We start from the raw sequence: 26,245 nt of genomic DNA on the forward strand, positions 1-26,245 counted from the left end.
TCTGTTGTACTAGAATGTTTTTCTTAGAGCATCTACCAAAAAGTATGTTGTTTAAGAATCCAAGTTGCAGGAATCTGTAAGTGTGGCTGTTCCCAGGACTGTTGGGTTTTGCCCTTTTCCCCCTCTACTCACTTCACACTTTTTAAAGTAAACAATGGATGTGATTCTGCAGAAACCGCATCTGTATGTGTATAAGGGATGGGCTCTCTATTTTAGGCAGTAAGTTTTTTGTGTTTTTTTTGTCATTTGAAAATGAGAGTTAGTTTTTTTTTTTCACTGCCGCTATCACGGGCATGTGTAAAAAGTGGATCCTGCGTTGTGTTCTAGAGGCTCCTTACATTTTAATTTAAATAATGTGCCTTTGCAATTTTTTTTTTAAAGGTAGTGTCTTCCCCAGCAGATGTGGCTGAAAAAGCTGACAGAATTATTACAATGTTACCCACCAGTATCAATGCAATAGAAGCTTATTCTGGAGCAAATGGAATTCTAAAGTATGTATTTCTCATTTTCTTGTTATGCCAGTTTATGAATTTCACGTTTGTTAGAACTATTAAGAAATTACAATTATGTTAGACTTCTTGTACTGTTTTTGTATGTCTTAAAAGTGAATGGTGTGGTTTTCTCTCTCATTGTAAAGGGTTTATTTTTTGACTGGGGTCAAGTATGTGACTTTGGAGAATAAATTTTTTTTGCTTCTGTTTCTTTCCTTTAACTCTTACATTAAACTTACACTTTCACTGGTAACATGTTTAAGAGAACTTTTAAAGCTTGCATTTTAGACTGTACAAATGTTACAAGCATAATTTTCTTATGGTTTATAGAAATTCACGAAAAGCTTTCTATGAAAAATAAAACCAAGCATTGGAAAGAACACCATTATTTAAAATTTATTATGTAATAAAAAGTTATTGTATGTCCTCTGGGTTAGTACATCTGTAGTAAGAACTTTAAGAAGTTGAAAATAAAGATTAGCAGTAGCTCTTTAAATAATATATAATTTAGGTCAGCGTTTCCTACCCAGTGCCTAGCTTCCAGGGCTTTGAGAACCTTTTGGTTAATTGCTATATATTGCCAAACCCTTGTGGTTATGTTGGGATGACAGTGGCTGAATTTCCAATTTAGTTTTCCTGGTCCTACTGATTCCTGTCCCTCACTTTTTTTGTTGTTGAATTTCAGCAAAGAGCCAGAACAAACTGGTAAGCTTTGTAGACACATAAAGGGCTAAAAGAAAGGCTTTTAATTTCATGAAGCTGTAATACATGAAATTTGAGGTTTTTAGAAATTGAATTGCTTTGGAAAACTAACACACTTAGAAGCAAAAGACTCTTGAATATTAGGCAGAAAACTGATAAGATAAATGTTTAGATTTCAGGGAAAATTGAAAGACACTTATTTTGGACGGAGCCCTCAGGCCCACAGTGTGTGTGGTCCGGGTGACCTGGCTGTCTCGTTGCCTAGTCTGTTCCAGTTATGGCCCTGCTTTACCTCTCAAGGAGAAGCTGCTAAAAACTTTGTGGAGACAAAATCCTACATTTTTAAATATCCTTTACTAAGGAATTTGGTGAACAGCCGCGGGGGCAGTTTTGTCGAGGAAGTGCTTTGTGAGGGTCTGGCTTTACATTGAACTATGATTTGCCTCTCAGGGGTGGTTCTTTATTTCCTTTGGGGCCACGATCCTTTCCCATGCCCTGTGCATATATAATTTGGGGGACAATTTTCCATTTGCTTAATATTAATATTTTCACAGATAACTGGTAAACTTATTTTTTATTTTTTAGATTACGTAAAGTGAAACTCCATGTACTGAGGTGATCTATAATAGAGTATGCAGTTTCTTTTTTGTGGAATATACCCACTCACTGCTTTTGGACCAGATCAGTTAATTTGGCTAAAATTGTTATTTAAAGCACTTTGTGTGCTGGTTTTTTGTTTTGTTTTTTTTTCTGTAGAAAAAAATTTCTTTTTTTTTTTTTTTTATCGTTTTTAGCAATAATTTTCTGTTTCTCTTTAAGTATTTATGTTTATTCAGTTCTAATTTTCCAGTCGTAACTATGGTTAAATGCCCTCTGGGTTAGTTTAGTTGTAGTAGGAACTTTGGGAAGTTTGAATTAAAGGTTAGCTATAGCCCTTTTAATAAATCATAATTTAGGTCAGAGTTTCCAAGCCAGTGAGCATAGGCATAGATTATAGACTGTAAGGAACTCTATAGGTTTATAGTCTGCACTTAGAGTACAAACAAAACTGTTTCACTTCAAGAATGCCATTTAAATATTGATGTAAAATATGATATATGGAAAGACTATTTCTTCCTTTTACCAGTGTCTGTATATAAACTTACCATAAAGAACAAAAAGACTGATATTTCTAGGTCCATTCCCATATTTTCCCTTCTGCCTGTTTGATGTTTTATTTTGTCTTTAAAAAGTTAGTTATTAAAGAATGTGCCATCCTAAAGCAGATGGCTAAATTTTAGTTGCTTATGTTTATTCTACCTAGCAGAAATGAAATAGATATGTGAAAATTTCAATATGGCTTGTTAAAGACAAGTAAATTACTTTTTAAAGAGCCCCAGCTACTTTACAAACAAAAAATTTAAATCTTACCAAATAGCCCTTTTAAAGTTAATGGGTGTTTTAAATTGTTTACATCTTAGCTTACCTATATGATTACAGTTAGTTTGTATTTCACCTGAAACCAGAATTTATACTATGTAGTTTATTAGATCATATTGGTTTGTTTGAAGAAGTTTGAGTTTACTTTGAACTAGAATTGATTTGAAAATGAATCTGAGATTTTGAACCAGTTCTAATGTTTTTAATACTAAACCAAAGACCTCCTTGATAGCTGGCAGGTTTTGGGAGAATCTATAGGTAGTTGCATGAATACTCATTCAGAATTGTAAATTATTTTTAACACTGTAACACTCTAGATTTTTAAAAGCTATATTTATGTTTATTTACTTAGAAAAGTGAAGAAAGGCTCACTGTTAATAGATTCCAGTACTATTGATCCTATGATTTCAAAAGAGTTGGCCAAAGAAGTTGAGAAAATGGGAGCAGTTTTCATGGATGCCCCTGTTTCTGGCGGTAAGTGATCGTAAAATAGGTGTACACCTATTCTGTTTGTCAAGAGTAACAGTTTTGTGGTACCCAAGGTATATCTAGTTATTTTTAGAGCTGTTGCAGATGCTCAATTTCCTCATTAAAACAAAATTGACTTACGTTACTTGGTACTCTCAAAATAAATGCTTGTTCTAAATTGAGATAAAAGGATGTTACAAGTTTGAAGAGCTGTGAATTTTTGGTCCAGATTGCTGTGGGTAGGGATAGATCAATTCCTAGAAAATGTTACCTTTTCAGAACAGATTCAAGAAATAATTCACCTGAAAAAAAAAATTGATCAGTGTTAACAAAAAAAAAAAAAAAAGGAAACAATTAGCCCGAATAATCTTATAACTGTTTAAAGCATTGAAGAAGCGGCAAAAAAGAAAAAATAATTTCATGAGGGAAGTAGTAGGTTTGGATGATTTTGCAGATAAATGTTACTAAAATTTTAAGCAGCAGCTCATCTCAGTTTTATATGAACTTTTCCAGACAGTGGAAAAAGAGGACATTCTTCCCGACTCTCTCTGCAAGGCCTTTGTAACTCTGATAATCAGACAGAAACTTTATTAGAAAAACTGTAGGTCTATATCTATCATGAATATAGAAATAAAAGCTTTAATATACTAGAAAACTAAATACAACCCTGTGTGAAAGATCAGACACTATAACCAAGTTTGTCTTATCTCAATATATGCACAAATGGCTTAACGTTAGAAGATCTATAAAGAAATTTTACCACATTAACACACTTAAAAATCATATCATCATCTTAATCAGAGGACAAGGAGACCCACTAATAAAATTCTGAAACCTTAGTATTATCAAATGTTAATAGCAGGTGTCGGAGTATTTTGAAATGGCATGGTTGTGGGTATTACGATTTTCCATAATTTTCAAATTTTCCAAAATTACTGTATATAAAATATATATGCACACACATGTATTTACATACATTAATACATACATTTGTATGTAATCAAAGCAATATAACAGTAGATAGTGAAGTAACAGTTTTATTCCTGTTATATTAAACTTGAATGTAGGCATTGGAATTAAAAAATAACAATATATAATAATTTAAATCAGTTTCTGTTTTTTCTTTCATAAATAACTTAGTGGTCTTATAAATATATCTTGTATGCTAAGCCATTTTTGAGTATGGATGGAGGTATAAATAATTGTTAGGCCTATAATCATTATATTGAATTGGTTAAGTAGGATTTTAGGTGTAAAGATTTACAATGTCATATGGACACTTTGATCATAAAATACTAATAAGCAGTTTTAGGCTTGGTGTTGGTATGGTTTTTTTTAATAGACTAGATTTAATAAAGTGAACAATTCTTTCTTCTTTGAATGGTCCTATAATTTAATTTGAAAATTGATATGGTACCTACAGTCTTGCTTTTGTTTGATCTTCTTTTGTGTCAGAAATAGAGCCTGAAATTATTTGATAATGAAGAATACCAATTTGATTTTTTTAATTTTTATTTTTTTATTGAAGTATAGTTGATTTAGTGTTGTTTTAGACCAGTTTGATTTTTAAATGCTATTTTAACTTTTGAAGTACATGTAGTCTTTTTTGTAATAAATTTTTGTTCATACCAAGCTATTTTAAGACCCAGGTTTGTAGTTTTAGGGCGCAAAAATGCTTATTTATGGTAGTGAATACGCCTGAATCTGAACTATATTATAGACTAAGAACTTTGTGTACAGATGGTTTATGATCATTTATTGGTTGACACATGGTCATTATAAGATTGACCAGTATGTGATAGAAGTTTATATGTCTTCTCATAGTTACTGTCTTTATGTTTTTAATGTGATGGATTAAAAATGGCTTCATTTTCTCAGTTAAACTTTCTGTAAGTTAAATAATGGTCTAAGAACCATTATATTTTAACGAAATGGAATTAAGGAAAAGGGACTAGGAAAAGCCTGGCTAAGGACATGTCTAAGGACACCCAAGATGCAGTTGCAGTTTTGTATTTTTATATAGAGATATTACATACAGATACAGTAGTATTCTAAAAATGTACATGGAAACATACTATACTCCCTATTCTATGGTAAGCATTCTAAAGAGAAGTTTTTTTTAACCCAAATGAATTTGAAGTTGTATAGATTTTTGAGGAAGTAATTTGTTTCTTCAGCCTTTTCTCTGTTTTCCGAAACTGTTCTAGGCATGAAATGAAAAGAATCATTACTATATCATTTTACCAGCCCATGGATTTAATAGATTGAAGATTTTCCTCAGGTTTCATTTTGATATTTATTAGACCTAGTCTATAGCAGCTTTTTTGTACATCATCCTTAATATAAGTAAGAATTCTATTTAAGTTCCTTATCACTTTAAAAAAATAATCAAAGCTGTCAAACTGTACATGCCTTTATCAAGGCCCACATTACATTATGGACCTATTTTTTAAATTTTTTTGAAGTATAGTTTATTTACAGTGTGTTAATTTCTGCTGTACAGCAAAGCATTTCGGTTATATGTTTCTGTATTTTTTCATAATTTTTTTTTTTTGTCTTTTGTCCTTTTTAAGGCCTTACCCACGGCATATGGAAGTTCCCAGGCTAGGGGTCCAATTGGAGCTGTTGCTGCCACCTACAACACAGCCACTGCAACGGCAGATCTGAGCCGAGTGTGTGACCTACACCGCAGCTCATGGCAACTCAGGGTCCTTAACCCACTGAGCGAGGCCAGGGATTGAACCCGGAACCTCATGGTTCCTAGTCGGATTCATTTCCGCTGCACCATGATGGGAACTCCATTCATATTCTTTTTTGTTCTGCTTTATCACAGGATATTGAATGTAGTTCTTTGTATTATACAGGAGGACCTTGTTTTTTTGTTTTTTGGCCACCTATGGCATGTGGAAGTTCTTGGGCCAGCGATCAAACCCCTGCCACAGTAGCAACCCAGGCTGCTGCAGTGACAATGCTGGATCCTTACCCACTGCACCACAAGAGAACTCCAACAGGGCCTTGATGTTTATCCATCATATATATAATAGTTTGCATCTGCTAATTCTAAACTCCTAATTCCTCTGTCTCCGACCTTCTTCTTCCTGAACAAGTCTGATCTCTGTATCTCTATATTTGTGAGTCTGTTTCTGTAGATATATTCATTTGTGTCATATTTTAAATTCCACATATAAGTGATATCATATGGTATTTGTCTTTCTGACTTAATTCACTTAGTATGATAAATCTCTAGGTTCATCCCATATTACATTATATTTACAGACACTGATTCTTTTTGTGCTAGAGTTAAGTCTTTTTTTAAATTGTTTTTATTAAATATTAAATATATATACAAAATACTTATAAAATTATAAAAGTACAAAGTGTAAGTATACATTGAGCCCCCCTTCCCAGTGTAAGAAATAGAGCCTTGCTCTTACCTTTGAAGTTCTTTTGTGTTTCTAATTTCTTTTCTCCCTTATTGGAGAGAACGTGTATCCTGAATTTTGTGATGCATGCTTTTCTTTAAAGTTTAACCCTCGTGTTTTTATCTCTAACCTGTAGTGTATTTTCTGTGATTTGGGACATCATAGAAGTAGAGCAACAATGTATTCTGTGACCTTTTCATCTCACACTGCCTTCCTGAGTTTCACCCATGCTGTTGCTAGAGCCACTGGCCCACTCAGTGCCTTAGTAAGAATTAGCAAGAGGCACTTCCTCTGTACTTAAAGCCCCTCAGGTGAGCAGAAGTTACCTTTGTAAAAAGAAAAAGATACTCCTTTCTCTGGACAGAGGTAGCCCTGCTCAAGATTTGTGGTTTGGCAAGCCCAATATGGATTGGGTGTCAGCATCTACTTACTCCCTTGGTGAGGTCCACGTTCAGTGCATAAAATGTATTACCATTACATGGTTGTTACATGTAGATCATTAATTTTAGCTTCTCTTTGGTATTCTGCCTTTTTTTTCTGTCTTTTGTCTTTTTAGGACCACACCCGCGGCGCATGGAGGTTCCCAGGCCAGGGGTCTAAGTGGTGCTGTAGCTGATGGTTTGCACCAGAGCCACAGCAATGCCAGATCTGAGCCACGTCTACGACCTACACCATAGCTCACGGCAACGCCAGATCCTAAACCCACTGAGTGAGGCCAGGGATCAAACCCACAACCTCATGGTTCCTAGTCGGATTTGTTTCCACTGCGCCATGATGGGAACTCCTTGTATTCTTCTATATAAATATATCATGCTTTGTGTATGTTTGATACAAAATTATATTCTTATACATTGTGGAAGTATGTCTTTTAAGTCTCTGGTTTCACAGCAGAATGCCTGGAACATAGCTGGTCTTCGGTAAATATTTAAAACCTTAACTTGAGTTCCTGCTGTGGTGCAGTGGGTTCAGAAGCTGACTACAATGGCTTGGGTTGCTGTGGAGGTGTAGGTTTGATCCCCAGATCCCACATCGCTGCACCTGTGGCATAGATCACAGCTGTGGCTTGGATTCAGTCCTTGGCCCAGGAACTTCCATATGCTGAGGGTGTGGCCAAAAAACAACAGCAAACTTTAGCTAGAAAAGTGACCATGTGAGATAGACAGGACAAGTGGTGATAGTCCCACTTTACCAAGGATGGATGGAACATCCAGAGATATTAGGTAATTATCTCAAGATCACATTGTTGGTCAGTGGCAGAGTTGCAGACTATTAGTTGAAGTTTAGTTTCAAGTTGAAGCCTAGAAAGGCTAGACTGAGTAAGCCAGCTGTTTGCTCAAGACTAAAGTTAGACTTGTTTTATATTCCATTGCATTAGGCAATAACTATTTTCTATAAAGTTCTAGTTTATTCTCAGAGGAAAATAAAGATTGCTAAATGGAAGATGTCCTTTAAAATGTAAACTCTTTCTCATTATTCAGCTAAAAACAGGTAACCGCAGGTGCGGTGACCTATTACAGTAATGGCCCTTTACGGCTCACATCTCTAATTCCATACTGTGTATCTACTCCTTCCAGTGACTCTGGGCTTAGCCGTCTGACTGTATATTAGCAAACACCACACAAGGATCGACTTCCGAAATCCTTTGTGTATTGAGTCATGGTCTCTCTTGCTGCTGGGAACTCTTTCCCTGCACACAGAGAAGCCTGGATCAGCCTGCTGGAGACATGCACTAACCCAGCGTATGAGTGAGGCCATCTTGACCATCCAGCCCAAGTCTAGTTCCCAGATCACTGCATCTGCATGACTGATCTCAGGCCTGACCAGGAAATGAACTGTCCAACTAGGATGGTCTAAATTGCTCACCCACAGAATTGTGAGCCAATAAAGCAACTAAGTTTTGGGATGAATGTTGTGTAGCCATAGATAACCGATGGAGCCAGTGTCGTTGATATTTCTAAACTTAGATAGAAGTGTTTGTTACTTATTGTATCAATGAGTGTGCTGCCTGTGCTTATTTAGTGTTACAAAACCCTTTCTGAAGGAGAATTATTGTGATGCAGTTAGTGTAAAGGCCAACTTTAACGTCAAAGCCAAGTTGCTAACATGAAGTTTTATTATTAAGATAGTCTAGAGGAGAGTTAGGTTTGCTGTAAGCAGGCCCTGATTCTCTATTTCTGATTGCAAAAGAGATTGTTTGACTAAATACTGCCCAAATAACTACCCTGGTGAACTGATATGGTGATAGACATATTATGTAAGATCTGGAAAAGTAAGTTGGTAAAACTCAGTGTCATTGTGGTATTCTTGTGGACTGCTGGGGTTAAATAGTATATCTGGTTGTTTGTTTTTCTTTTTGCCTGCACACGCAGCATACAAAAGTTCCTGGGCCAGGGATAGTACCTATGCCATAGCAGCAACCAGAGCCGCAGCAGTGGCAGTGCTGGATCCTTAATCCCCCTGAGCCACTAGAGAACGCCAAGCTTTCAAGTGTGTCTTGTACTCTTTTTTTTTTCTTTTCTTCTTTTTTTCTTTTTAGGGCTGCACCCTTGGCATATGGAGGTTCCCAGCCTATGGGTCAAATCGGAGCTGTAGCTGCCAGCCTATGCCACAGCCACAGGTAGACAGCCTTTGGGGGAGGGGAGGAATTGCCTTCTTTTATAACTCTCAGCTGCCATCTCACCTGGAAGAGGCCTAACACTTCTGTTCCTGAATCACTTGAGAAGAAACGGTTGAGAAGACATTATTCGGGAATCTGGAGAACTGCAGGGAGATTAGATCAGTCCTGTTGTGTTGACTCTACCCTGGAATGTTTAACTGGTTATCAGGAATCTTTTGTTCTATGGGTGGGTTTGCACAGAACTGAGGGTTTTTTGGTTCTTCCTGTTTGAAACTCACCTGGCTAGTGCTGTTTAATCACATCTTCAGAAAAAGAAAACAAAGCAATATTGTGATATATCTCTAACTTTTTTTTTTTTTTTGCTTTTTTAGGACTGCACCCAAGGCATATGGAGCTTCCCAGCCTAGGGGTTGAATCAGAGCTATAGCTGTCAGCCTACACCACAGCCACAGCAACGCAGGATCTGAGCCATGACTGTGACCTACACCACTTCCACTACCACACTTGGAAGAAGGCAGATACCATGCCTTTTTTTTAACTTTTTTTTTTTTTTGCTTTTCAGGGCTGCACCTGTGGCATATGGAGGTTCCCAGGCTTAGGGGCTGAAACAGCTGTAGCTGTTGGCCTACACCACAGCTCACAGCAACACCAGCTCCTTAACCCAGTGAGTGGGGCCAGGGCTCGAACCTGCCTCCTCATGGATACTAGTCAGATTCGTTTCCACTGAGCCACGACAGGAACTCCTAAACTTTTTATCTCCAGTGTGTATCTCCAGCGGGGTATTTATTAAATTATGGTTGATTGAATTAACAATCTTATGTACCTTATTTTATTATTATTATTATTATCATTATTTTTGGTCTTTTTGCCTTTTCTAGGGCTGCTCCTGTGACATATGGAGGTTCCCAGGCTAGGGGTCTAATTGAAGCTGTAGCCGCTGGCCTACGCCAGGGCCACAGCAACACGGGATCCAAGCCGCGTCGCAACGCCAGATCTGTAATCCACTGAGCAAGGCCAGGGATCGAACCCGCAACCTCATGGTTCCTAGTTGGATTCATTAACCACTGCGCCATGACGGGAACTCCCTCTTAGGTATTTTAAATTCGAGATTAATGTTAAATATTTTGAGCCTTCCTGTAGTTATTTCTCACTCCCATGCTATTCTCCAGGCTATTTATCTCCAGATTACTGACCTTTCTCTGAAGTTAAACTGGGTAACTGCCTCTGCATTTTAACATCAGTCGGATAGTATTTTACGTGTTCAGAATGTTTTATTGTAATAGAAGATGCCATTGGGAGGTGTGATGATGATCAAAGTGGTGGGGTTAGGCTAAGAGAAGTAGAATAATATTCAGAACAACTTAGAAAGGAAGTAAGTTCTTATATTAGAAAGTTAGAATTTAGCAAAGTACACTAATAAAATGATTTGCGAATAGTTACAAAATGCGCAATAATGCAGTACAGCAGTATCCCCGTATTCCCAGTACTGAACCAGAAGGGGAACTCTTCATTAGCAGTTTGATCACAGTGGCATGCCAGGCATTGCAGAGAAACACTGTCTTTGTCTTATCTGTGGTGGCTATTAATACTTAATTTGATTTTTATCTTATATTCAACTTAAGGGTATTTACAGAGAGAGTGTAACACCAAATTTGATTTATAAAGCTGATTCTGGGGCAAGAGAAGGATTTTTAGTTCTGGAAATGGCAAATTTACATTAAAGATCAACTGGAAACCTAGTAAATACTTCCCAGTTATGTCTGAGGAGAACCAGTGGAATTAGGAATTCGATTCAACAGTTCTCTGGTCAATATTCTTTAAGCAAGGAAGAAAGGAAATTAGTTAATTAATATAATTCTCTTACCACCTGTAGTTTCATTTTTTTTGTTGTACTTGGGTTAATAGATTAAAAGAAGTTGTCTTGGGTATTAGGGAGAGCCTAGAACCTAACCCTAAAAAGATCTTCATTTTTTTCTTTTTTGGTCTTTTTGCCATTTCTTAGGCTGCTCCCGAGGCTAGGGGTCTACACCAGAGCCACAGCAACTCGGGATCTGAGCCGCGTCTGCGACCGTGTACAGCTCACAGCAACGCCAGATAGTTAACCCACTGTGCAAGGGCAGGGATCGAACCCGCAACCTCATGGTTCCTAGACAGATTCGTTAACCACTGCGCCATTTTTTTCTTTAATGAAGTGTCTTACACTCAGAAGATTATGTACTGGTTTTTGATTATATACCCTAGTATACTTTATTACACTGACAGCACCTAGATTGGCAAGGGATGTGTTTCATCATTTCTTGCAGTAAACGTTTATTGAGTGCTTCTTATGTCCTAGGCATGTTCTAGGTACTAGAGTTAGAGCTTTAAAGATCCTCAGCATCTTTTGCCTCGTGGAGCTTATGATTTGGTAGGGATAGAATCAGTGAATGGACAGGAATAACTTCAATGATAAGTACTATGACAATGCAGAGTGTACGGTTAAGGAGACAGAGACCAAGGGGAGGGCCCTTTTGCATAGTGTGGACAGGATGCCTTCTCTTGGGGAAGTGACCTGTAAGCAGAGATCTGAATGCACAGGTCCAGGGAAGAGTGTTCCCCCTGGAGGGAGGTTCTCTGTAAGGGATCGCGGGTGTGAACAAGCTTGGTATGTGTGTGGAACATTTATCTTTGTGTCACTAGGACTTAGGTAGTTTTACTCAGAGTTAGTTAAATCGAATCATCTATACATCGACTCCTAATATGTCTAATACTGTGATTTTGTTTAACAGTTTGGTTATCAAAGTAAAACTAACTGGGCTGTATATCTGTTAGCCCATGACACTGGCTTTGTAAGTATGATACCCATGGAGTTCCCATCATGGCTCAGTGGTTAACAAACCCGGCTAGTATCCATGAGGATGCGGGTTTGATCCCTGGCCTTGCTCAGTGGGTTAAGGATCCAGCATTGCCATGGGCTGGGGTGTAGGTTGCAGACACAGCTTGGATCCTGAGTTGCTATGGCTATGGCGAAGGGCGGCAGCTGCAGCTCTGATGCAACCCCTAGCCTGGGAACCTCCCTATGCTGCAGGTGCAATCCTAAAAAAACAAAAGGCAAATAATAATAGTAATAATAAGTGTGATACCCTAATCTGTTTATCTGTCTTGTTTGGTCACACCAATTTGGACGTGTGCATTTTTGTTTTTTATATGAAGTGGGTCTGCTACCACAGTTCCAATTTGGTAAGCTCTCTTATGTAATGAATGCTAGACATAAAGCAAATTAAAAGCTATTATTTGTGACTAATGACTAAATACTGTTTAGTGTGCTCCAAGGGCATAATTATAGCACTTAACTGTGCTTGAATAATTGAAGAACAAGCTCACTGATTGCCTAATATGTCTGTAGGTTTGCATGGAAACCTTGAGTTGAAGTGACTCTGAAGTGGCACTTAATAGTTAGCCCAAGGCTTTCTGTGCTGGTAAGCCTCATTGATTTTGCTAAACTGTATTGCTTCGGTTAGAGATTAAAGTCAAAATTAAATAATTGAACTTGTGTGTATGTTTGTGTAACAGCTCCCTACCAGGAAGCCAGATTTTATACTCTACTTGGCTGGGTTAAATTTTAGTAATTTGTTTGAGAGATTCTTAGAATATGGAATAATAAGCACAAAACCTATTGAGTGTCTCTTAGACTGCTAGGCTTGCTTGCTGAATTCTTCAATGAAAGTCTCATACAGACTCCATTATTGTTTTTAAAATCAGGTGTGCTGTCTTGGCCTTTACTGCCGACTGAGCTGTATGTATACCTACTGTTTTTCCACTCGATCTGTATCTAAATTATGGAAAAGGGAGCACAAAAACAAAAGTTATTTATATTTTGGCACCTAACACCATTTTAGTTAAGGGTCTGTTGGCATTTCCATTAAAACGTTTTCTTAGAGAGGTTTATAACTTGGCAATTTTACTTGGCTTTGGGCTGAAACATAGCTATTTCTGTCCAAAAGCAAATTCTTTTACCAAATTTCATATAACTGAATTCGTTGTGGTTTATAATATGTGGAGGGGGACGGGCTTTGAATCTAGGTCTCTGCTGCTCTTACAAGCTGTTTGATTATGTGGTAGTATTGCATTTGAGTCTTACCTCAGTAAGATTTTATTTTTTTTTAATGTTTTGAAATAGGTTGGTTTAACATGATTAAGATAAATTCATTTTCATGGATTCTTCCCTTTAAAGAATTGTGCTGCTATAATGTTCTTTTAAAATGATCAACTTCTGTTATTTATTACAAAATTTAAAAGGACTTTGTGGCACTGACTTCTGTATCAGAGACTTGGATTATTCTATCTTGAAAAACATAAAATTAAGTAAACCTCTCCTTGTCTGGTTTGATGGTATTTAAAGCTTTAGTGACTCAAACTTTTCTTTAACTGGATTTGAGAGACAAATCCATTTCCTTAGAAATAACATAAAGTTCATTGGTACCAATACACCAGAAGTGGGTTAATAATTATGTTAGCCATTAACATTTACCCATAATTTTACTTATCCCCTGTTTCCATTAAGTATCCTTTTTGTCTCTAGAGAATACCTTTCGCCTGGGATTTTCTCTAGTTTCACAAAGTGGTTCAGAAATGTTTGGTAAATAAATTCCAAGGATTTCTTTGAAATTAGTCCCAAAGAAGAGGTGCCCATAAAAACCTCTTTTTACATTCTTCAGCCTGCCTGAGACTCCCTTACAACAGTGGTCCTGGACAAGAGTCCCTCTCTAAGGTGTTAATGAGTCCTTACCATGTTTAGAGAAGATGGTTGACTCTCTGCCCAAGATAACACAGTTGAGGCAGCTTTTTTAACAGTTCGTTTCCTAAGAAAATAGTAGAATGGGTTATAGAAGGCAGGGTGAGCGCTTCACTCAGTGTTTGTATTATTGCTGTCAGTTATTGGTAGTAATAGTTATTGTTGCTAACAAGAGCCTAGTTTATTTCTAAGAATTTACTCTCTTGTAGTGTGCAGTTCCCTCATCTCCAAATCTGCAGGCCAGATTTTTAACTGCACTGCAATTTCCAGTCAAATAACCAGAGTTGCTCTTGCCCGATTCTGCCCTGTGGTGGGGGGACATCGTGTTCTCTTCAGGGCTTATGCTGAAAAGTGCGGGATAAGGCAGGGGTCCTGCCTGAAGTAATCCCAGGGTATTTTTAATGTCCTTTAATTGCCATTCAGGATGTAAGGCAGACCAGACACAATGGGTCTGGTCACTTAGTTCAGGACTGCCTAGCAGTGTTTATATAAAGGTGAAGTAGATTTAGTAAATAAATCTGAAGCTATTAATTATATATCATTTATTTTTCATTAACATCCATTGTTTCCTAAGTAGTGGGAAATTAGTTGTGGTATACCTTATGTATACCATGGAATACCTTGTGTATTCCATATCTTCGTTTTGTTTTGCTTGTGATCCCTGGGTAGCTCTTATGGGTAAAGTGGGAGGAGGCAATGGACTTAAGAATTTGACAGTGGCCTTGTCATCACAAACCGTTATCAACAGTATTTGCAGTTTTCTAGGTATTTGATTTTCTTAAAGTTTGATAATTTTAGCAGATGAAAAGTATATTAAGTCCTTCTCTGTATATGGTTGCCATATAATCCTATTTTATTTTGTGTAACTCCAGCTATTTCAGTTGTGAAAAATTTTAATTTACATGCACATTTCATAGAAGCCATCTTCTCAACATGGCCATGAAAGTATGATAACTGACTTAGCATCTTTCTTCTGCCTTGAGTAATTTAACTCTGCCTGAAGGTAGAGGGGTTTTGTTGTTGTTTTGTATTTAGCTCAGATTACGTCCAGCATTGTGAGAGATATGGACTCTTTTAGAAGAGTATTAAGAATTTTAAGATTTGTACGTGACTTCTTTCTTTATTGAGCTATTATTGACTATTAGTTGTGGTCATTAGGTTTATCCATTGCAGTCTCTCAGACAGCATTGTTCTTGGCGAGTTTTTTTTTTTTTAATTTTTTTTAGAGTGAAACATAATATGAGGCCAGGCATACAAATAATTTTATCATTAATTTATATTTCATTTCCACCAATTCTTTTTTTTTTTCATTTCCACTAATTATGTGTAAGGGTAATACTTGTTCTCAAGTGACCAGCATTTTTAATGTACTAAGTACATATATTAAAGAGTAGAAAAATAGTCTTGGCAGACACTGAAATAGTTAATTGGCTTTTCCAGCCAAGATAGGTTTATAAAACTTTCTGAAAATTAAGTGGGAGAGAGAGAATTTTTCTTTGCATTAATACTGCATTAACCCTTTATCTTAGGCTATAAAAATTTTCTTGCAGCATTTTTTTCATTAGATAAGCAGCTAGAGGAAGAAGGATAGTTGATTTATTGTGATTGTCAAATATCTGCAGATCAGTCATAGGTGAAAGAATTATTTTGACATAAAATCCTGAGCAGAGATGTTTTTCTCTGAAAGTGAGCAATAATTTTGAGAAAGGAATAGGAGCAACAGTATTGTGCAGACTTTGTGGTCTCTAGTCTTTAGCAGCAGACTTTTAAACACAGCATTTAGAAATACTTGATGGTATCTTATGGGCTTTAATTGGGCTGTACTTTTATATTCTTATTAGTACTCATATAAAATCAACAGCTTTTCATGCTTGGGCATTTACGCCTTAAATCTTGCACGCCCTCCGATAGGAAGTAGACCGTGCAACACTGGGTATTTTAAAGTTACCAGGCATAGTCTACATTTGATGTAGGCAAGTTGCCGTACATAATACTCAAGGGCTAGTGGACAAGGGTGAGTGAGGGTGGAGGAAAGCAGGGTGGGTGCGTGTAGGGGGATAAGAACAGTTACCCTGTCTTCCATTTTAACCGGGAGTTTGGATGGGAGTTTGGATTAAAACTGCAAAATTATACATTTTTTGGAATTGTTACTATCCCAAGTGGGAATATAAACTATATTGAACAAAATTTATTTCACCTGTTAAAAAGTCCACCTAAAACTCTAGTTAATTAGTTTACATTATTAGATCACTTCTAGTAGAGACTCAAACTGGTACAGAGTAAGAGGAGCTCCATCAGGTGAGCTGACTGCTCCGCATATGGGGCTTTAAGATAATGATGAGTTTAAATTTCCTCTTAGAGCTAAGTGAGAATAAAACTGGAGGCAATAAATACTCTGGGCCAAAGCCATTAAATGAAAAAGCTGGGAATTCTCCAGCTCTTGACTTAAATTGTTTGTTTATCAGCTGGCGCCTAGTCTGGAGTCAAGAGCTGGAGATTTCTATCTGTGACAGAACTTTGAAACTCTTGCAGGACACTTTCATTTCAACTTAAGGTAACTTGAGTTTATAGCTTTGGCTTTAAAGATTACTAATGATTTACTCATTTCCTTACCATTTAACCAGAGTGGACTTTTTCCCAGGAAGGGATCTGTGTTTATTTAGGGCCTTTGTCTGCGGAGGGATTAAAAGGCAGCCCACCAGCATTGTGAACTTGATGGTAATAAAAGGTCACCAAAACACACCATAAAAAAAAACATTCTTACCATGGAATTAATTATACAGTGTAATTTTACAAAGCAGTTCGGTTATTCATCCCTACACTCCCAATTCTTGAGTATTTCATCTTTTAAAAATTAAATCTTTGGTACAATATAGGTTTCTGAAAAAAATTTTTTGCTTCCTTTATAATATTTAAACACTGAGGAAATTGTCACATGCAGTCAATTGCTTACAAGTTTTTAAGTTTTAAGATAAAAATTATCTGTTGTTGTTAAACTACGTGATGAATAACTTGTTTAGGAGGCCGGCAGGATGGTCAAAAGGGGTGGTGAGTCATTGAACAGCTCAGTTTCTAAAAATCCTGAGCCTTAAGAGTTTTTCTGTGCCACCAGGTGGCATTGCATCCAAACCTGCTTGTGATAAAGGGAGCATTTTAAAATACATTCTTTTTTGTCTGAGAGAGGTCATAATACTTTTTCTAGATTTTGCTTTTGATGTTGGCTTAAAAAGAACATCTCCTATCAAGGTTAATTAAATGTTCCTCTCCAAAGAACTGAAAAGATTTCTGAACTCTGCGAATGCTTGCTCTTAGGTGGCTAATATTGAAATGAAAGTAAATTAAAATGTTGAAACAGTTGCAAAAGATTTGCCTTTTTTTTTTAAGTAAAATGAACATTTAGCAGGTGGTTGTTTTTTTGTTTTGTTTTACTTGTCGAACACTCTAATAAAACCCCTTCAAATGCTGCAGAAATCCGTGAATGCCACATATCACTGCCTGCCTTCCACCACCCCTGCCCAGCCTTTATTTTAAAAAAAGGGTCAGCAGGTTTCACGTATGGGGATTTTTATTTATTTATTTATTTTTGGCCTTTTTAGGGCTTCACCCGAGGCATGTGAAGGTTCCCAGGCTAGGGGTCGAATCAGAGCTATACTACAGCTCATGGCAATACCAGATCCTTAACCCACTGAGCGAGGCCAGGGATTGAACCTGCATCCTCAAGGATGCTACTCAGATTCATTTCCACTGCGCCACGACGGAAACTCTGGGAATTTTTAAAAAGAGGGAAAGACCTCTGAAAAGCGCAAGTCCTTTTCACAAGCCTGATTGTAAGGTTCATTAGGCAGTTCATGTTCATGACTTAAAGCTGTTTTTGGGAAAGCAAATTCTTGCAGTTTCCTGTACTGGATTTGAGGGAGTCTGTCTTTATGTCTTTGAATCAACTCATTTTAAGAAACTGATAATATAAGCAGAAAAAAAAAGGCTCATTATAATTTTATTTAAAAGATGTTTTCATTAAAATATGTATTAATGTTCTATTTTTATGAACTCATAAGTTAATAAACTGTACAGAAAAAATTATTTAATACAACTATTCAGGTGCTGTGATATGTTGTCAGTGTACACTCTATTGATTTTCATCCTTTGAAAAAGGGCATGCCCTGTAGAGAGATGTTTAATGCTTAGCTTTGATTACTTATCAAAAAGCTTTATGAAATGTTGCTCATTCTAAACTCTCATCTCTTTTTCTGAGGCTTCTTAGTGTGTATGACCTGATTAAGAAATATGTATATTTTCAAAGTAAATGTTTGACCTCCCACCTCGATGTCCCTGCACGCATGCACGCGCGCACACACACACACACACCCTCTCCTTCCCTATATTTTGAATAACTTGATGATAATGTGTGTTGCACTAAAGTTAAATACATGTAACCTCTTAATTGCAAGGAAAACTTCGTTTTAAAAATTTAGGAAAATTTCGCATTTGAAAGTAGTCTAGACAAAGGTGCTTGTGACATTTGACACTGAATATTTTACTTTTAAACTTGATCCAACAGTCTGCTGCTTAGCTTTGTTGTGTGCTGATATTTCTACTTATTTAACATCAAAAAGCTGTAGTGGTTTTTCTTTATAGATTGTGCCTGTGTTCTGGAATTGCCTCCTGCTGTCCATGAACTGCTTCTTGGCTTGTTTTGTTAGAATTTCTCACCAGGGCTTTTGTGAACTGTGTAGCCCACATTAAGGGGGAAAAAAAAGAATTTGATACAGTAGGCTGGATTAGTACAAATTATACTTTCTATTTATAATTATAATTGAGTCAGCCTCCTGTCTCAGCGTATCAGTTTTATATAATAAAAATAAGCACATGCAGTCTCATGTAATATGCATATATATATTTATAATTGCCTGCAGTGACTGTTTTTCTAGTTATTGGTAAAATATTAAATGACTTTTTGTTGAAATTCTAGAAATCTACTTTTTCATTAAAAAAATAATAGGAAAAAAAATCCTTACTCGTTAGGGTGTGTGTAATTTAGTAATGAAGCATTAAGATTTTGGCTTCTCTCATTTCAGTTGGAAATAGTATTGGTGTAAGTGAGTGTTGCCATGGGAACCCACACATAGATATAAAAGGCAAGACTGTCTGAGTGGAGGAGGAGGGGCGATGTACTCAAATACCACTGGCCTAAAAGATCTGTTTTATGTATGTGTTGGGGGTGTAGTGGGAGCTAGAATGAGAAGGGAAGAGAAAGTGGTACAGAAAGTAAATATTAAAAGTTAAAACCATGTACTTACACTTTTGGAGACTCATTGGTGAAAGTAAAATTTAAATGACTGGAATGTATCATTTGCGTATGTTGGGGAGCCTTTGCATATTCTTATTTTTAAACTGTTGATGGAACATGTGTAATTTATTTGATATTAGATGAAATATTTAATTCAGTGAAATTTGTTGGTTGGAAGTTAGGATTTCTGTCTCTGAGATGGTGTTCGTTGTGAATTTTATTAAAGTTTAACATACTTAATTGTTTTTCCCGGTATCTGAAAAAAAATTTTTATAACTGCAACTTTGCTGACCAGGAGACAGTTAATGGGGTTTTCAAAGAAAAGCTGGCTTTAGACTTAAGGGTATTTTTAGTATTAGGTTTTTAAAATTAAATAATTTTGTACTTTACTATAAATATTGGTCAAGGAAACAATGACTTAACAATATCTACATGTATAATACTGTATAGTTTTCTACAGTAAAGAATGAAAATAGCAAAGGCCAGCATCAAGTCCTTTTATATCCTCCAGGAGCACACGCGGAGCTGCTGATAAAGATGCTTAGAGCCAGTTTAAGTGTTTGCAAAGTAGTGTTTTCATTTTTTGTATATTTGTGTTACCAAAAACAATGAAATGGTGCCAACGTGAGTTAGTGTGGTAAAATGCAAGATTATCTTCGCAGTTCTAACAACTGTGGATTCTGGTTGTTGGACATGTGTGTAAAAAAGACATTAGCCTGACAAAGACTGTTAAAGCTTACCTTTTAGTCTATCCAGAGAAAAAGTAAAGCTCCCAAGGTAGTAAAACATCCAGAAGTTTTTAAATTAAAAAGAGTAATTTAAATTAAAAAAGGGAGGGAAGCAGGAGGGGGAAAAGGCCGCACCCTGCTCCCAGGGCTGGCGTATCTGATGTAAATTAACCAGTGGAAGTGTATTGTTTCCAACCCCCCACAAACAGTGTGGCTTCTGGAGGGGATGAGTTTTGGGGTAGGGAGGGGGTGTTGAGAAGTGAGCCGGTATGCAAAGAGTTTGGCCATCCGTGGCATAAAAAAACAGGATTGAGAGAGAGTAAGGCAGAAAGTATGTCTGCATATAAAATTAATCCAGTGAAACCTTCACGTGGTGTGAAATAATTCATAATTATTTCTGTGTGAGAGAATGCTCAGTCGCCAGCAGTCTTCAGAGTCTTTTTTTTTTTTTTTTTTAAAGGGACCGAATGAGGTCCTCGCACTGTAAGATGTTCAGCAACCAAGATGCTCTGTACCCACTTTAAGGTGTACTTGTGGCCTAGGCGTCTGCTTAGCTTGAGACATAGCTTCTTTAGCAAAAAGACGAAGAAAATTTTTATTTATTGAAAAACTAGACAAGAGGAATAAAAAGTCAAGTTTATTTAAAAAGTATATATAAGAGAATGAAAGTAAGGACAGCGACGTCTGTGTTGTTTCTCCGTTTCAGTTTTTGTCTGCTGCTTCCCCCCCCCCCTTGTTTCAGTTTTTGTCTGCTGCCCCCCCCCAACCCCGCCCCCGACCCCAGAAAAAAACCTGACGATCCTAAGGGGCTGGAAAGCGTACAAATGCACACAGCCTTATCGATAAGTGGATTCAGAGTATCTTTAATCACCTTAAAATTCATAATACAGGATTTTTTAGAAGGCGGCAACTAATATTAAGTACCTTCGGTGTGTCAAGCTATCCTGCTAGGTGGTATACGCATTTGAAACCATTTAATCCTTAGAGCAACTTCATGAAATGCAGATTATCCTCATTTTTTTAATGTGGAAGTTGAGGCTCATTTAGGAAGGGACAATATGATGACAAGGAGTTATAAGAATTAGCCTGATGTAGCAGAAAAAAGATGTTTTAGGTAGAGGATTTTAACGTATTATTAAAGGAGCAATAGCCTCAAGTTTGGAATTTTTTTTGGTTGCTAGAATAACAAAAAGACTTTGATTTGCTTTATTTAAAAACAAAATCAATGGAAATACTTTTTCATGCTCCATTGATATCACCATTCACTCACTACCACCGTCCCCATCAAAATATGGGAGGAATTACCAACTAAAAAAGTCCACTTAAGTAATTTAAAGCAGTTTTGCTTTTCATCACGTAAGCTTGAACCTGGTCAACTACAAGAATAAAAAGGACAAGAAAATATGGAACCAGAAGTGAAAATCAGAAGTTTTAAACCTTCTAAAATAACTTCCTTGGAAGATTAAAAACAGCCAAAGGGTTCTCAGGACATAGAATGTGAGTACATAGGACAGTTTCACATATGTTTACTCTTTTAACTTGTGTTTTAAAATTTTTTATTTCCAAAAATAAATTACTTAGTTAAATGTGCTTTTACAACTTTTTAAATACCAGAAATTGGCCTGCAACATTGACTTTGACTGACAGTGTATCAAAGTTTATTGCTCAATAATAATAATATTTAGTATTTAGTCTGATTTGACATTACAACTATCATTATGTGTTTTCCTGAAATAGAATATTACTGGGAATTGATGGTTTTTATCCTGTCATGTCTTTAACTTCTCTCAATATGCCCAATTCTTCAGTCATGTTATTAAAAGAAATCTGTCCCAACAGCTTTTACAGAAGGCCTTTAAGAGTAATGTGGGGTGTGTGAGTGTGTGTCTTTGTCTTTTAGTTTTAACCTAAAGGCAACTCTGCGAAAGATACTTTCTATGTCTAATTCAGATTATGTTTAAAACAAAACAAAACAAAAAACAGATGAACAAACCCATCCGACTCCTCATAGCTTCAAGTATAAAACATAGGTTTCATTGAAAGCCGTAAGAAAATCCAGTGTTTATGACATTTCATTTTCCCAGTTTTTCTCTGAAGTTTATAAAGATGAAGTATGACGAAGTGCAAAATGCTACTATATATTTGGAAAACTAACAACCTCACCTAACCTCTTTTTTTTTGCATATGCTAAGGGTGAGAATTTCAAGTGTGATATGTCTGGTTTCATCCTCGTAGATTTCTAGCTCCAGACGTGATTGGCAGCAGTTTGGAAAGAAGAGTGATGAGTAGGCCCTTCTTTTTCTTTCCCCTTATAGTGATGTGTTCAACAGGGAAAAACAAACTGACTTTTCTGTTACTATAGCTCAGAATACTAAAGAGCCTTGTACCAGTTCCCAGGTTGCTTGGAAGTCATATGTGAAGCTTTCTTTTCAGTTTGTTCTTTCCTAAAGGTTCCCAGCTTGCTGCATACCAGATTGTTCCTGTGAAAAGCAAGGATAGAAAAGGCAGGGTAGAGAATACTGGCAAGAAGTTTCTGGGGAAAAAAAGTTTTTTAAAGGATATTTTGACCCTGATCTTTACCAGGGTGAAGTTTTAGGGGAGTAATGATTGTTGCTGGTCAGAAAATTGTCTAATTGGATAGTGATGAAAACTGGAAGTTAGCCAAATGTTATTTTTGTGTGGGTTTTGCTCTCTTTTCCTGTTGTTGGTTGTATTGGAAGGGACCTTTAGTGGGTCATCTGATTATGGCAAGGTCAAGTTTAGCTTTGTTTGACTTCAGTTATGTTATCTTTTCTAACCAGAGTGGCCTATGATAATGAGATTCTGCATCCAAAAAAAAAAAAGAGTAATTCTGGATCTTTATGCATCAATTTTAGGCGGAGATATATTTTTTGAAGGTGGTGGTTGTGACTTGGAAGGGGTGAACTCTGGTATTTGAGGAAGGATGCTAGTGTGAACACATGACGGGGAGGTGGTATGGGAAGATGGTAGGAATGAGGTGAAGAATAATGAGGAACCCAAAAGAACAATACCTATTCTCTCTTGCTGTTGAAGGGAGAGAACTAGGGAATTTGTATGTGTTATCAATTAAATGTAGATGGAAAGTTAACAATAGCAGAAAAATAGCTTTATAATGAGACTTTTGATTGTCTGCTCTGAGCACGCCTTATTAAGTATTTTTGCGGTACAGTTGAACAGAATAAACTGCAGATAAATTCCAAGATAAGGAGTTGTTAAGTTTTATTTTAATTTGTAGGATGGTCGTGTGGATATGAGGGTCACAGCCAGGGAATGAGTTTTGGGAAAAGGTACTGGGAAAATGAGCTGTTTGTGGTTTCATGCCCTAACATTTTACTGTTTCCCACTTATTTTTCATTGAGAATCATAGATATGAACATGCATCTTCATCTGGTTCTTCTCCCCTACCCCGACACAACAACAAAAAAATTTTTTTTGTCTTTTTTTAGGGCTGCACCTGTGGCATATGGCGGTTCCTAGGCTAGGGGTCTAATCAGAGCTGTAGCTGCCAGCCTACACCACAGCCACAGCAACTCAGGATCCGAGCCGTGTCTGCGACCTACACCACAGGTCACGGCAACACCAGACCCCTAACCCACTGAGCAAGGCCAGGGATCGAACCGGCAACCTCATGGTTCCTAGTCAGATTTGTTTCTGCTGCGCCACGACGGGAACTCAAAATTTTACAGTAACTTAAATTCTGAATTTTTTTCCATTGGCAGTAAAAACGAAGGTATATATGTTTGTTTTTCTTATGTCTGAATTTTAAATTCCTGAATTTTTTTATATACCACAGTGTACACAATTGCAAAGAAAGGAAAAAGCATCTATCTATAATATTTCATGTAAACTTCTTTGAGGAAAAACTTTTCCCTAAAAAATAATCTGATCTTTTGATGAACTGCTATTTAATTTTATTTGCATTTAATAAATCCTTTCTCCTGCTTATTAATTTTAATCATAATTTTAAAAGCTAGTAAAAAGGGTAAATAAAGAATTCAACATAAATTTTAGGGTGAAAAATTTATCTAATTGCATCTTTTTTTTTTTTTGGAGTTTTTTTGATTAAAGTTCCTTCTAACTGTACTTTAAATTGAACCCAAGGAAGGCATTTAATTAGCTTTTTTCCTCTGGACCCAAACCACAGCTTTGACTGTTATTTTGACCATTGGACACCCATCTTTCATACGGTGTTTGCATTCCGAAGGGCTCCTTCCTGTTTCCCTCTCAGTGTTGGTCTGTAGAATGTTCTCTTAGGATGTTCTGCATCTAACCTTTGTTCGACAGGAGTGATTATGTTATCGTAGGTCCAGTTTGAGTTGCGTCCACTTTGCCTCAGTTATGCTTCTAAGTGGGCATACCTTTTGCGTGGCTTTTCCTTGTTCACTCTACGTAATTATTGAAATGAAATGGCGATAAAGCTTGTGTGGGAAAGAAGCCCTTGTTTCCTGTCTTTGTTGGAACTTGAGGGTTCCTAATCTCCTAAGAGCCTTGGGATATAGATCTGCACATCACAACTAGGGGCGGGTAGTTTTTATGGCGAGGAAGAGGGAAAAAGATAGTATTGAAGCAATTCCTGTCTAGGTCTGCAGAGTGCAGATTGCATTTCTCTTTCAGTGGTGTTAGGTTTATGGCCCTTTTTTTGGGAAAGTGCTATTAAGCGTTGGGAGACCTTTATCTTTCTCTGTTTTGTTGTAGCAGATGGAGTTGTCCTCTGGTGGTTTTGCTAGGTATGATAAATGTTGCACTAAAACTGCTTGGTGGAAGTTTGATCTGGAAAGATTACTGTTTCTTTCAGTTTCCTGAAGAAAATGGAATCAGACTATTCAAACTATTGAGTAAACAAGCTCATCAGCAGCCCAGCAGTAATAACGTGTGCTTTTCACTGATGCTTGCGCCTTTTCCTTTTCCTTTAAAAAAGAAAGTTTAAGACTAAAAGCTAGAAATGATGGTCTGTTTTGTCTGAAATAACATAAGTGGTAAAAATCATCAAACCTGTCTTGTCAGAGCCTACCAGCAGAGGTGACTGCATGATGAAGGAGGATTGCCCCTGTTTTATAAAAGAATGAATGCAAAGCAGCCGGATCCTTTGTGTTCCCAGAAAGAGGATTCTCGGGACACAGTGTTGAAGTCTTTTATAGCATAGCCTTCCTTCGTTTTATTGCTAAAAAGACTTCCAGGCCCATAATTCTACTATTCTAAGATACATTTCCCCCTTTGGCCACAACTTTCTTAGTTTAATTCTGATTAATTTGACGAGTTAAATGTTTTAGATAATTATGAACTTCTAATAGCTTTTATGCAGATCTGTGGTTTATCTACACTGGAGTCGAAAGATATTAGCTACCACCTAGCTACTGTATTGGAATAAATTTTTGATTGACTGAATCCTCCTGACAAATAATGTGTTACTGAAAACAAGTAGGAGATTGTAATCAAATCACCTGGCATTTGAAGACAGATTCTTTCTTTCTTGGGTGATTTTCACTCTAGTTTGGTGGTGACACACCAGGGAGTAAAGTTGGAGTCTGAACTGAGTGTGGGGCGATCGGCAAATTTTTATTATCTTCATATTTCGGTTATTTGCATCAATACTTCCTTACGTTAATACAGGAAATTGGAATTAGACTGTAATTTTTCGTCTGAAACTCCCTCTTCTAGCTCTGTAATTTTTATGTTCTTCTTTTTTCTTAATGACTGCACCTGAAGCATGCAGAAGTTCCCAGGCCAGGGATTGAACCTGTGGTAACCAGAGCCACTAAAGTGACAACGCTGGATCCTTAACCTGCTGAGCTACAAGGGAACTCCTGTGTTCTACTTTGTATGTATTCCTAGCTTCAACAGTTAGGCGCGACATAGGAAAGCATAATAGTGAGGGTGTCCAACCCCTCTTATCACTGGTGTTGGGAGAAAGAATCAGAATATTAGGTGGTCTCAGGGGCATCTGGAGTGCACACAGGTCTCTAACTGTGGTTATTGCACCTGAGTTAAAGGAGGCAAAAGGGTCTGGTTTGGGGGATCCTGGCAGTACCTCCCATTGTGATGAACCTGTTGGAAGATGACTGACTCACAGCATCATGTTTTCCCTTTGACTGGGGTTGCTAGGAGACTCAGAGCGAAGGTACCCAGTAGTATCATCATTTTCCCCAGCATTCCCTTTTCCCATATGGATTCCATTCTCACTTTAGCTTACCATGTATTTATTTAGTCCATACTGTCTGCTGCTCGGCACTGGGAATACAGCGATGAACATGAGAGACCCGCTTTCCCTGCTTTTGGTGCATGTGTTTGTGTCGTCTTATCAACTGCCTCAACATTT

General features: G+C 37.0%; 1 protein-coding gene across 2 annotated transcripts in view; it reads left to right on the forward strand.

Annotated features, from left to right (window-relative positions):
• The window catches only part of HIBADH (3-hydroxyisobutyrate dehydrogenase), a 126,754-nt gene that overhangs the window by 33,239 nt on the left and 67,270 nt on the right, over positions 1-26,245 (forward strand). For both annotated transcript variants that reach the window (XM_047763149.1, XM_047763148.1), the window contains exons 3-4: positions 382-491; positions 2,965-3,086. In XM_047763149.1, coding sequence (XP_047619105.1) covers positions 382-491; positions 2,965-3,086 — 232 coding nt within the window. The remainder of the gene's footprint in view (positions 1-381; positions 492-2,964; positions 3,087-26,245) is intronic.

Source organism: Phacochoerus africanus, chromosome 16 (assembly GCF_016906955.1).
Source record: "Phacochoerus africanus isolate WHEZ1 chromosome 16, ROS_Pafr_v1, whole genome shotgun sequence".
NCBI lineage: Eukaryota > Metazoa > Chordata > Mammalia > Artiodactyla > Suidae > Phacochoerus > Phacochoerus africanus.